Below are 12,866 nucleotides of genomic sequence, written 5' to 3'. Positions count from 1 at the left end.
TCAGCCTTTCCTATGTCTGAAGTATGTAAACCTGGATGTACATGAACTTTGTTTTGTAGCACATCAGGTGCTATTATTAGCAATGTACCTGCAACAGATAGTGGTTGCTATAAAAACAAATATAGCATCAGTATGGCAAAGTCTAGAAATCGGTTTCTTCAGATTGCTGAGTGTAAAACCCAGGCAGCCATCCCTAATGAGGAGCATAAAACCAATGTCAAGACTATGGAGCCAATTCATTCAGGTATCCTGGATTTGCCAGAAGACAATAATGTGATACTGGAAAATCATCTTATATCATAGACACTACTGTGCTGTCTTCTGTGAAAAGGTTTGCCTTCTCAAATGCAGTTGATATTGTTTAGTTCATTACATGATCTTTATTTATTTTTATATTGGCCATTTGAGTAGAAGGGGATCTAGACAGAAGAAAGCCGACCCCATATTGCAGGCCTTTGGCAAGCATATTTTAAGATCTGCTCATTTAACACAGAAAGAAAGTGTGTTTGTTTTGTACAATTCAAAGGTATAATCTGCACCTTTATAATAAAAAAATCATAAGTCTGTGTTTTGGGCATATTTAAAGCTTTAAAATATAAGGAAACACAGAAAAACCCTTTTAAGATCACATCAATTAGAATTCTGGAACTTATAAACTTCACTTGATGATGGAGACAATGAAGCTAGAATAATTCCCATTTTGCAAAATATGCTTCTATAAAAATTTTCTTTTCAAAATGGTCATGTTGGGTTATGTGCTTTGTTTAATTTACAAGTCACTTTGAGCGTAGGGCCCTTTGGGTATCTTGCATGCAATGGATGGGGATACAGAATAATTCGGACACCAAATAATCAAACCAACTCAGGAAGATGACAAAGGTGCTGTTATAATATCAATTATCTAAAACAGGGAGTTACAACGGACATCCACGGATGTTCGCTCAATCTCCCAAGGCATATCTCATAAAAACACATTTATATACTACAAATTCATCAGAGGTGATGTTATAATATGTGGCAAATGAGAAAAACCTCTGAGGGATTGTGATACGTTCAAGGGGAACATCTAAGTATACTTTCTGTAGGGACTGGGATTGTGATTGGATGTCTACTGTCAGGTGGACAACTTATGCCGACCTCTAAAACATGTCATCTTTCACCCTATTAGGTACACTGTATATCATTGGCCCTCAAACTATAAGGCCCTTCATTATACATTCCTTTATAATTGGTTAGCATGCTTGTGCCATGTCTGGAACATTCGGTTCACTTAGCAGCATGCTCAGACCCAGGTGCCAGGAGGTGGACTTGACTTTACCTCCCACCCAATTAGCCCAACATCTCTCTTCTGCCATGAAGATTGTCTTTGAATTTGGCTCTGCAGAGTATTCTTGTCTCTGGGAAGATGAGGGAGTGGAAGCATGCACCATAGCTGTTCTAGAACCCCACGCTCCACTCTATTTCCATCCTTGGCTCACGTGACAGGAGACCACGATTTGGTCCATTCTGCCGCATTTAAATGTCTTAAATTAATAAAACATGGCACGCTTGATGTTCTTTCTTTGCACCTTAACATGGGATGATTTAGCTACACACAATTACAGCCTGCAAGAATAGATAACCGGTCTTGGCGACTTTGGTACCAGACCAGACAGCCTCGCCATTCGTTTCTACAATCTCAGCTAATGCTTGCTGCAACACAGTTCTCGGCCATTCTTCTCCATGGGTCCAGATTTTACTAAATTCATGACACCAACTTCCCCTGCCGTCTATTCACTACATATAGCCAGCTTCTAAGATCACTTAGTCTACTTGCGTTACAGCATCTGTACAGTTATTGAATGGCTTGCATTTTCTTCAATGCTTCACACAAGTAAATTCTTCCTTTTGCATATGAAAGTTTACTCGATTCTTAACTTTGTCATTAGTTTCTGTAATATCCATACATTCTCTTCAACCAGTCTTCTCAGTGAGTCATGTTCGTCTCTTGTGACGTCACCAGCTTCTCTTTCACTCTTTTTCATATTCCTTCAGGGAGTTCCTCCCTTAGATTATCGTCTCTTCGGGGATGCATTTGATAGGGAGTTCTCAGAGGATATCCTCTTTCGAAATATTGACTGTGGTATGGTCACAACTGCTGTTGTTAAACATGGCACAATCTCAGGCTTCCAACATACAGGAGGTGGGGGGTGGGATTTCCTGCAGAGACATGTAACTGCTCCTTTACAAGTTGTATTAAATGTGGATTACTTTAGTTCTTGGTAAAACCTGGAAAGAAATTAATAATGTGAAGAAATTGCAGAGTGGGCCCAAATCCCAGCGTAACCTCTTAACCAATGTGTGATCCTCATCTCATTAATCTCGTATTGCCTAACCTGTCAAAATTACCCATTGCTAAACCTTTGAAAATTGTAACCCTTCAGAGTGATTTAATTCTCAGGGCGTGATATTCTAAAAAGTCTCACTAATGGTTTCACTGACTGTAGTGTTGCTTCCTCTATATAATAGTGAGCATTGATATATTGCACATCACACCCACTTGACTTTGCTCTCTAATGGCACCACTATTTGAAAACCATGTCCCTCTTCTAATCACAGTCTGTCTGGATATGTACACCCTTCAGTAGCTTCTAATCTTCATCCACTATGCATGCTATGGTATGTGCAGCTATCGCTTTGGCTTCAATTGGTCTCCTGTATCCATGCTTGAGCATCTATGCATTCTGTGACGCAGCTAATCTGGGTCATCTGTCTATTCTGGATTATGTGCACCTTTTTCATGGGATCTGTGTCCTGCTTTTATATTATGGCCAGTAGACCTTTCTCGTGGCCACGATTGATGAAAGGTGTCCCGTGCCTATGCTAGAACACATGTACCCTTATCGTGAATTGCTAATGTTGCCCTTAGAATGCTACTTCTGTTTCCTGATTACAGCAAGGATGAAGAGGGTAATGGGACAGAAAGGGTGTACCCATGCTAATTTTGATCACTGGGGGCAGCATATCAAGCTTGATGAGGAGGATGATGAGGGGGGCGCAACCAGATATTCAGATCCCTGGTGTACTTTGGTTCAGTGGAAGGGAGCCCCCAAAGTTCTCTGTGCCCTAGGCCCCCAAAGTGCTTAAAATGGGCCTTCTCAAGACCCTCCTTTTCTCTTCTTCCTTCCCTCTCCCCCTCCCCTTCCAATGTCCCCCTCTGACGCATGTTGCCTGGCTGCCTGGTTTTTTCTGGTTCTTACAGGGCCACGGTGACCAGGGCTGGACTGCCCCACCGGGACACCGGGACATCCCCCGGTAGGCCTCTGGCTGTTGGACCTCTTTGGAGTGGAAGGATACACATTGCGTGAAACCCGCCTCAGCCTGCGTGGTTTGCTGTGAAGTGGCAGCCTGCAGTACCGGCTGCTACCACCCATTGAGGCAGGCGCTGTGTATTCTTTTTTTTCTTCGAGCAGGGCTGGGCATTGGCAGCTGCGCTGACAGCCGCACCTGCGTATGAGGGCCTCCCGGGCTAGGCACCGGAACCTCCACGTGCTGTGTATTTTTTTTTCTTCCCAGCAGGGCTGGGCATTGGAAGCTGGGCTGACGGCCCGCACCTGGTATGAGGGCCTCCTGCGCTGGGCTAGGCACCAGAACCACACGTGCCCTGCACAGTGCTGAACATCATATGATATGAAGGAACTTCGTCACAACCTCACACCCGCCATATTCACATTCTGATTTGCAAGCCCTTGCATTAAAAAAGACCCTTTTCCTGCTCCTCCGCACCAATGGTTTTGCTCCAGGTCATGGAAAGGTCCCTCTGAGAGATAATTGCATGATTAGCCATGCATATGCAGCATGATTGAAGACAGATTATCGCCCTCGCCTATGCACAGCAGTGGGCCATCATCGCACCCTAGCCCCCATTCACAAGGGATGCTTTCTGATGCCCACAGGGGCCGCATCCACTGCGCTGAAGCCTCTACCACTTGCCACAAATAGCGTGCAGGGGGCTACGGACAGGCACACAGCTAAAAGGCCCTTGTCGTGGAATGATACCCGACGTGTGCTTCCTGGGCCCTGGAGACTCCAAGCCCCTCGAGGCGAGGAGAAATGTTTGGAAAACCCCAATGCTCCGAAGTGATGATTAATTTCAATGCAAGTGGCATGTTTGGGTGTAAAGTACTTCATTGCCCTGTCATGGGTTCTCACTAACACGGTCTCCTCGATTCGCCTCCAGCTTGTGCATAGCGGGGCTAACCCCTACTCCTTGGCCCCTTACATCACATTGGTAAAATCATAACACCCCCCGCTTGCGTGCCCCAATGATGGAGTCAGAGACATTCTGAAAGTTGGAAACATATATAACATTTTATTTGGAAAACATATGGTCGCATAATTTGGAGTCATCTTATGAGGGCGGCCCCACCCATCCCTGCTCAGGTCTTATGACTGCCTGGCACCAACCATGGTCCTTAGCCGGGTGGCTCCGCCAATCCCGCCTTACAAGAAGTCCCTTGTCCAAAAGCCTGTGAGCCATCTCACACCAATCCGTTCTTGCGAGAACGGCCCGCCCTGGATTCCACTGCCAGTTCAGTCATTCCTCCAGAGATTATGGAGCGAATAAGGCCACTGCATCGGTTGTTGAGGAGTCCCAACCGTCCCTAGTGGAATCAGCGCCCGTGTCACCCCATCCTGCCTGAAGCAGCCAGTGATTGTAGCTCACGGACCAGACCGCAGCGTGCCTCCTTCTCTAGGACCGCCCTCGTAACTCCGCCACGCTTTGGGGTGGCCCCCCCCGCGACCCCAAATGCCCCCACACCAAATTCCCACTCCTGCTAATTCTCACCAATCCCTATTTACACCCAGTTCTTGCCATCAGTCCCCATAGTCCCAAATTGAAATGGCCCATCCCGTGCTCTGAAAGATGCACTCCATCTGGTGCAAAGTCTATTGGTTTTCCCTCACATAATTCCAGGTGTCTGACAAAACCCAGCCCTTCCTGCTTCATGAAGCGCTCCATGCTCTTGTTCACCCTCCTCCTAGACCTTTCCATTGCAGCGTTGGACTCTGCTCCCCGCCATACTTTCCTTGGGATCAGCTCTGACCAGGCTATTTCCGTTGCAGGCAGCATTCTTGCTAAGATCCTAATGCCCTCCTGCATTACTCTCAATAATCTGCCCCTTCCCAAGTCTGCAAGGTCATTCCCCCCAAGGTGCACCAACAACAACCTTGGGTGGGCCTTCTTGGTGATCTGCCTGCGCAGCGCGGGGAGAAGTGAGTGCCAGCGCATGCCTGGGGTGCCTAGCCACACCAGCTCGGTGTCCCGAAAACCCAAATTGGCCCCCCGCACCGGCTTCGTGCGGGCGCATTTCTCCGCTCTGCTGATAAACGAGTGGCCAATTATCCAGACGGTACTCCCAGCTGCAACAAATCAAAATTGCATAGTTGTTACAACCATTCTCCTTTCCTCCACCCGAGACCCCACCCACCCCCATTCTGTCGCCCCCTTGTGACCTGACCTATTCAGCTGAAGGGGCTGGGTTGTCCTGCCCACCTGGGCGAATGTACAGTTTGTACCTGTTGGATTGCCATCTACCCAACCTCTGGATTGCCGAGCCGTGCATCCCCGCTTGAAATGCTGTAGTTGCTGCCCCTATCCGGAAGCCATGCGTGGACCATCCTTGCCCATGACACCCTGCTCTCTTAAAAGCCACGGCCAGTACCTTCCGGAATTGGAATATTGTCAGTGGGGACCCGTCCCTGTGTATTAAGAGGTACTTCCCCCCGGCTGGCCTCATTGTCATGTAGTGGGACAGTAGCCAAGTGGGGCAGCTGGCCTGTTCCGCTGCCCTTCGCAATTTGATTGAGGCGCCTTTTCCGGCCTGATCGGTCTTTGATTTCCTGACCTTTACCATGAGGCCATCTTCCATGAATGTGACGTCCCCTGGCGCCAGTGCCCGCCCAGAGTCATCAGCCTTCCCTGTTGCCACCAATTCACTCACCCGGAGGGCCCCAAAAAATGCCAATGCACATGCCGCCCTGAAAAGGCAGAGCTCAAAACCGTCTGTGCATACACCTTCCAGTACCTTAAGTAACTTCCCCAGCACTTCAAAGTTAATGGGCTTACGTACATCCTTCTTGCGCCCTTCGAGTTTCCCCCAACCTTTGATTGCTGCCCTTATTGAGAATTCCCTAGTTGGGTCCCCCTCTCCTTTTAGTTTAGAATGGAACGCTACAGCGGCTAAATGGCTTGTGACCCAGCTCCTGCTCTGCCCCTGGTTGTGTGCCCATAGCACGAACCGTTCTACCTGTGCTGCAAGACCCAGGTTTGAATGTCCCTCTTCCTGAATTACCCTTACAAACTTACTGTAGCCTTTTTGATACCTGGACCGCACTCCTGGTGAGAGCGACTGCTCCCCAAGTTTCCAGAGCGTCGGGTCCACGACATCAGGTGCCACCATTCCTGCATGAACTCTGTGCCCCTCTGTTGTGCCCCTGGGTGGGCCTTCCGGAATCGCTCCCACTGAAAACGAGAAAGAGCGTCAGCAGCCACATTCACAATTCCTGGTACATGTCTCGCCCTAAATTCAATATTCTGGTACAAGCATATTTCCACAAGTTTCCTTAGCAGCCCCAGAACCACCGGGCATGAAGCGGACTGTAAGTTGATGGCCTGGACCACTGCTTTGTTGTCCGACCAAAAGCGGACCCTCCTGTTGCACAACTCACCTGGCCACAACAGGAGGGCTATCACGATTGGGAACAGCTCTAGCGCCATAATGTTCCCCAACCTCCCTTTCTTTCTCCATTGTGTTGGCCACCTCTGCGCACACCAGCGCGTGCCCAAGATCACACCAAACCCTTCCTTTCCTGAGGCGTCTGAGTACATTTGCAACTCCCTGCTGGTAACCCATGCGTCCCGCCAAAGGCTTACCCCGTTGAAGTTCTTCAGAAACCCCCGCCACATGACTAGGTCCTCCTTGAGTGCGGCGCTCAGCCTGATGTGGTGGTGTTTGTTAGTTACCCCCGCTGTGGCTCTTGCTAACCTCCTGGCAAACACCCTCCCCGCTGGAACCACCCTGGCTGCAAAGTTGAGCTTCCCAAGCAGCTGCTGCACTTGACCCAAAGTTGTCTTTTCTTTAGCTAGAATACTGGAAATCAACTCCGTTAGCCCTTCCACCTTTTCTGTCGGTAACCTGCATGTGTGCCCTTGCAAGTATCTATTTCTATGCCTAGAAATGTGAGGACATGAACTGGGGTTTGTGTTTTCTCTTTGGCTAAGGGTATTCCTAATTCTTTCATTAGAACCTGAAAGGATGCTAATGCCGAACCGCAGTCCTTCGTACCCTCCCTACCAATAAACAAAAAATCATCCAGGTAATTCATGATTGCCCCCCTTGGTTCTTTTTCTTTTGCTGCCCATTCCAAAAAGGAGCTGAATTGTTCAAAGTAGGCACATGAAACAGCACACCCCATTGGCATGCATCTGTCAAAGAAAAATTGGCCTGCCCATTTGAATCCCAGCAAATGAAAACTATCGGGGTGGACTGGTAGGAGCCTGAAAGCAGACTCAATGTCGACCTTTGCCAACCATGCCCTTCTTCCCATCTGGTCCAGTAGCTCCATTGCTTTGTCAAAGGAAGCATATGTAACGGAGCAATAGTCGGGGTCCAGCCAATCATTCACCGAATCCCCATCTGGGTAAGACAGGTGGTGAATTAACCTGTACTTTCCTTCCTCTTTTTTAGGGACAACCCCCAATGGGGACACAATGAAGTTAGGGAGGGGAGCCACCCAAAATGGACCCGCTATTCTCCCCAATGCTCTTTCTTTGGCCAGTTTTTTGCTCACAATCCCTGGTAGCTTGTCTGCTGAAGGTAGGTTCCTTGCCCCTCGTGAAGTTAGGGGTCCTTCGTAAGGGATCCTAAACCCTTCCCTGAAACCCTGTGAGATCAACCTTCCTTCGCCAATTTTGGGATATTCCGTTAGCCATTGTTGTAATGTTGTGATCTTTATGGGTGAGGGTCCCTTCCCCCAGCTCCCCTCATTGGGTGCTCTTACCTCGGCCCCTGCCCCGTGGTCCCCTGGACCCTTGATAGCATGAAGAGGCGGGGTGGGACCCTTTGCATTTTTCACAGGCATGGGCAAATATACATTCCCGGCCGAAGCGGCAGTACCCTGCATTAAAACCCCTGCACGTGCCCTTGGGTGTGTCGGCCCCTGAGGTGGCCCTGCCGCTCCCCCGTGCCCTCGGTCTGATCCCGCCGTCTCTCCCCCTGCCCCTCTGCCTGTTCCGAAAGGGCTGCCAAGCTTCCTTCTTGTCCTCGTTGTACCTGCCCGACCCGGACTTGGTAGTATCCCTGATTGGCACGCTGGACCTCTCCTGGCCACCCATGAATGCGAACCAACCCTCCGTGTCCTTCTGAGCCCAAGACATTGAGGGCAACTCCTCCATCTTATGCCTGAAACCCCTATCATAATCTATCCATCCCGTCGTCCCATAAGTCTTATGCTCTGCCACTATGGTATCCCTGTAATTCCATAGGTCAGTCCCTTGTTCTGGGAACTTTTCCATCATCACTGTAGCATAGAGGGAGAAAGCTTTTGACCAGTTATCAATGGTCTCCTCCGGCCTGTACCGTTTTTGCCTCTTTTTCTCCTCCTCTTTTGATACATTAACATCTGGGCCCTCACTTTCAGATGTCAGCATAGAAAATATATCAAAATAATCCCTCGCCCATATCCGTTCTTTTACCTGTTTATGAATGTACCAAGACAACGTACTTCTCCCTGTTAGTACTGGGGCTATTGTTACCAATGGCACCCCACCGCTTACCGTGGATGTCCCCGCACCCAATGAGGTCACTGGTAGTCCCTCAGGTGGTGCCACCCTATTGGACCCCAGGGAACCCGTGGGCAGCCCCTCTGGTGGTATTACCTCTGCTGCTTGGGGTATCCCCTTGGCTGGTGCCCCTGTCCCGCTGACCTGGCCTGGGCGTCCTACCTGTGCCTCTGCGACTGCAGCCGGCCCTGATGGTTGCCCCCAGACGGCGAGTGGGCCCACCCCGTTCCCCACCTGCGGCGCCACTGGTACCTGTCCCAACCGGAGCATCATCTGGTCCATGAATCTAGTCATTTTCAATTTTGCCCACTCCATGGTCTGCCCGTTTACCCCGGGCTGTGCCACCTCCTGGGCGGATGTCCCCGTGTTTGCTACCGTCCCCATAGGCCCAGTGTTTACAAATACTGCTGGCTGAATCCCCTGGCTTGCCCCCTGTGCCTGGTCAGTACCTGTGCTTGGGGAAATTTCTGTAGTGCGCGGCGGAATGGATACATTTGGAGATGCATTCACTACAGTGTTATGCTCCTTACCCTTCTGCTTCCTGGGCGCGCGCTTTCTCTTGGTGGGAGTGGGCGTCACTACCTCTGGTCCTGTTGGAGGTACCCCTGTGTCTGGTGATCCCGTTGGTGCCGATCCTTCCAGAGACTGCTCCACCATTCTTTGCGCCCATTCCGCACCTTTATTCCGGACCCTTTCTTGGAACCATGCCACCATCTGAGCCTCTTCCTGGCTCTCATAGGACCTTCCACTCTCGGAAGTGCCCTCCCCACTGTCAAACAAACTTGGCGATCCCAGGCTGGACATGTTGTCTGTTGTCACTGGGTAAGAAAGTAAATAAATTAGTGCAAACAGATTTTGTCGGTTAATATATCGTTGACTAGTTTTTTCTCTTTAAAACCCTTTCCGTTACTCCTTCTGGCGTCCCATGTTATTGCTACCCTGTATAATGCCAGTGCCGTGGCCCTTCGCTCATGCCAGTTGTCCCTCCTGCCCTTGATCACGTTACCTGTGGCAGTCCATTGGCTGCCTGTTTCAGTTGCTAGCCACTTCCAGCCCCCAATAGGCCCATTTCCTTACCACAGCTCTTTTCTTTCTTCCTTCCAACAAACCACCTCTGTTGCCGTACCTGGAAGATACTAGCTGTGATCTGCAAATACAGACATAATGTGTTAAACCTTGCACTTTGGATTGAGCCATATGCGTGCCCCCGATACCTTGTACATTGTCTATGTCTTGCCGCAGCACCCCTACGGCCGCCCCAAAAAAGTGGAGGTGAAACAGATGTCCTCCTAGCCACTCGCCGCGCATGTCTAAAAATTGTACTGCTGTGTGCATGAAATCCCCTCCCGACCGCAACCCCCTACTCTGCTCCAGCCGGTCCATCTTTGTGTATATGCGCGTTATAAGTAGTTTTCTGGAATAACCCGAAAACTCCTGACAAAAGTTATTAATTTCCTCGTCCTCCTCCAATAATATCAAACAAAACAGTTCCTTCCCCATACTGCGTTGTAAGTTCCTTTCTGAAAATAACCGGGACATTCCTCATCTTTCCCAAAGTATTTCTGCAAACCAACTGTTCCTTCCCCATGAACCGTGCATTTCTGCCCCCACATCGTACGCTCTCATGCGTAAGTACATTGCCCAGTCCTTCTTTTTTAAATTGTCCTGCGCATTTAAAAGTTCCCTGCCTCGCCCATGTTGTACTTTATGCGGCGTCCCCGCGACCAGCGCGGCTTCCTACCGCTTATACTCCTCCCCGCACATTATCATTCGGGAACAAAGGCAACCTGTTTCAGGCAAAAGTTCCAAAGTTGCTCCGGGTGGGGCCTGAAATCACAACCTCGGCATTGCTCACTGCATGTCTTGCTGTATAAGTACCGCACGCTAACCGATTGCCCCACTGGAGCTGTTAAATAACGCCCGAAAGCAACACAAAAATTGGCCACTCCTTGGTGTGCCTGGTAATTGCCCGGTGTCACCTCGTAGCACTTTTATAAAATTAAAAACTTTAAACAGCCCGCCCTGCAAAACTTGTGAATTCTGACTGCTGCCTAGAACCTTCGACCTCATGCACCGTAGTCAGCAGCTCTACAGTTACACCAACGCTTTGTATCCCTATGAACATTACTTTTTCATTTTACATCAAATTTCCCCCCTGCTCGGAGACATGCACCCTTCCCGGGGCCCCCCATAAATGCAACAAAAAGATATGTACCCGCCGGGGATTGAACCCGGGGCCTCATACCTGCACCGCGTGCACTCTTACCACTGCGCTACCTCCCCTCACGACAACCACCCCTGTGCCCTGCGCACCAGTAAACAACCTCCATTTCCGGCCCCTTTGTGCCCTCCAACTACCGAGGTGGGAATGCCGTGAGTGAGGTCCATAAAACAACGAAAGAAGACATGCGCCCGCCGTGGATTGCACCCGGAGCCTCATCCTTGGAAAGCGTGCGCTCTATCACTGAGCTACATCCCCTCACGAAAGTATATCTAACAAGTATATGTGCTGGGGAAGCAAGCACCACGCATCCATAAATAAAGTAAATTTTCAACAGTAAATTAAATAAACCTCCATTCGCGGCCCCTTTGTGCCATCTAAGCACTGAGGCGGGAAATGCCGTGAGTGGGCCCCATAAAGTTATCAAACGACATGCAACCCCCGGGGATTGAACCCGGGGCTTCAACCTTGCAAAGCGTGCACTCTACCACCGAGCTCCATCACCTCGCGACACCTATCCGTGCGCCATGCGCCTAAGTAAATCAACTTCCATTCCCGGCCCCTTTGTGCCCTCTAAGCACCGCGGCCGGAAAGCCGTGCGTGGGCTCCATATCCCCGGCACGGACCAACAACTCTTTGCAAAGCGTGCGCGAGTAAATACCTCCCTTCCCTGCCCCTGTGGCGGGAATGCCGCGAGTGGGCTCCATACAGCAAAAAGAAATGCAACATAAAGAAATGCAACCTCCAGTGATTGAACCCGGGGCCTAGACCTTGAAAAACGTGCGCGAGTAAATAAAGCCTCCCTTCCCGGCCCCCTTGTGCCCTCAAAGCACGGAGGCGGGAATGCCGTGCGTGGGCTCCATACAAAAAGAAATGCAACCGCCGGGGATTGAACCCGGGGCTTCAACCTTGCGAAGCGTGCGCTCTACCACCGAGCTCCATCCCCTCGCGACACCCATCCGTGCGCCATGCGGCACCCATCCGCACAGGCAAATAAACTTCCATTCCCGGCCCCTTTGTGCCCTGAGGCACTGTGGAGGAAAGCCGTGGGCTCTATGAATTAAACCGAGGCCCACGGCACAGACCAGCGCCCCTGCGCTGTCCCTCTACTCCACACCTTACCGTAACACGATAAAATTCACTCGTCCTGCTCGTCGTGTCGCGTCCTCGTCCTGATGTCGCTGCTGCTGGGGCTGGATGAGAGGACTTGCTCTCTCCGCCCTGGGCTATTTAAGCCCCCAGGGGTGCAGGCCGTTTCCGGCCGGACCCCTGAGGGCACCCTGACTGCGTCCTCCATAGAGGAGGCGAGTCCACGCAGGGGGCGGCCAGAGGGGCGGCCCGCTATGTGAGCTGCGCCTCTAGCGCCCCCTGCGTGGGCTGGCGCATCTGCTTTTTCTGCGGGGAGAAGGATACGTCGTTCACGGAGGAAGGCTTGGATCTGCATTCCTGGAAGCACTGCCCCATGCTCAAGAGATACGAGCACTGCAAGCAGGTAAGTGTGTTTGAGCGGCCCTGCCACTGAGCCACTTGTAGAAAAGCAGCATTCTTCAGTTTGTTAGATACTGTACTGCGACTGTTCCACGTTTAAAATGTAATGGGTTGGTCACGTCAGTAAAAAACAGCAAACCGAATGCATTCATTTAATGTTGTCGCATTGATAAGTTAACCATTTGTGTTAATGTTAATTCTCGTTATTTGGCTGTAAAAGTGCCAGAAGTCTGAATTCCTGTAAATACTGCTCGCATGTGACTTCGCGTGGCATCTGTAGGGCAAATAACACTAACAAGGCCCTTAACAAGGGGGTGGAGGGGGCTTGCTTAG

At 50.3% G+C, this 12,866-nt stretch overlaps 1 protein-coding gene across 1 annotated transcript; it reads right to left on the bottom strand.

Annotated features, from left to right (window-relative positions):
- Positions 1 to 4,246: 4,246 nt before the first annotated feature.
- On the bottom strand, positions 4,247 to 12,430 carry LOC138580602 (uncharacterized). The gene is made up of 2 exons (XM_069651267.1): positions 9,355 to 12,430; positions 4,247 to 6,505 (listed from the first exon to the last, which is right to left on the bottom strand). Exons 1-2 carry the CDS (start codon positions 9,626 to 9,628, stop codon positions 5,502 to 5,504), a joined length of 1,278 nt encoding a protein of 425 aa, XP_069507368.1. The 5' UTR covers positions 9,629 to 12,430; the 3' UTR covers positions 4,247 to 5,501.
- Between the last annotated feature and the right edge of the window lie 436 nt (positions 12,431 to 12,866).

This window comes from Ambystoma mexicanum, chromosome 3p (genome assembly GCF_040938575.1).
Source record: "Ambystoma mexicanum isolate Mex_15411 chromosome 3p, UKY_AmexF1_1, whole genome shotgun sequence".
NCBI classification, from domain to species: Eukaryota; Metazoa; Chordata; class Amphibia; order Caudata; family Ambystomatidae; genus Ambystoma; species Ambystoma mexicanum.
This window is presented reverse-complemented; position numbering and strand designations above follow the sequence as displayed.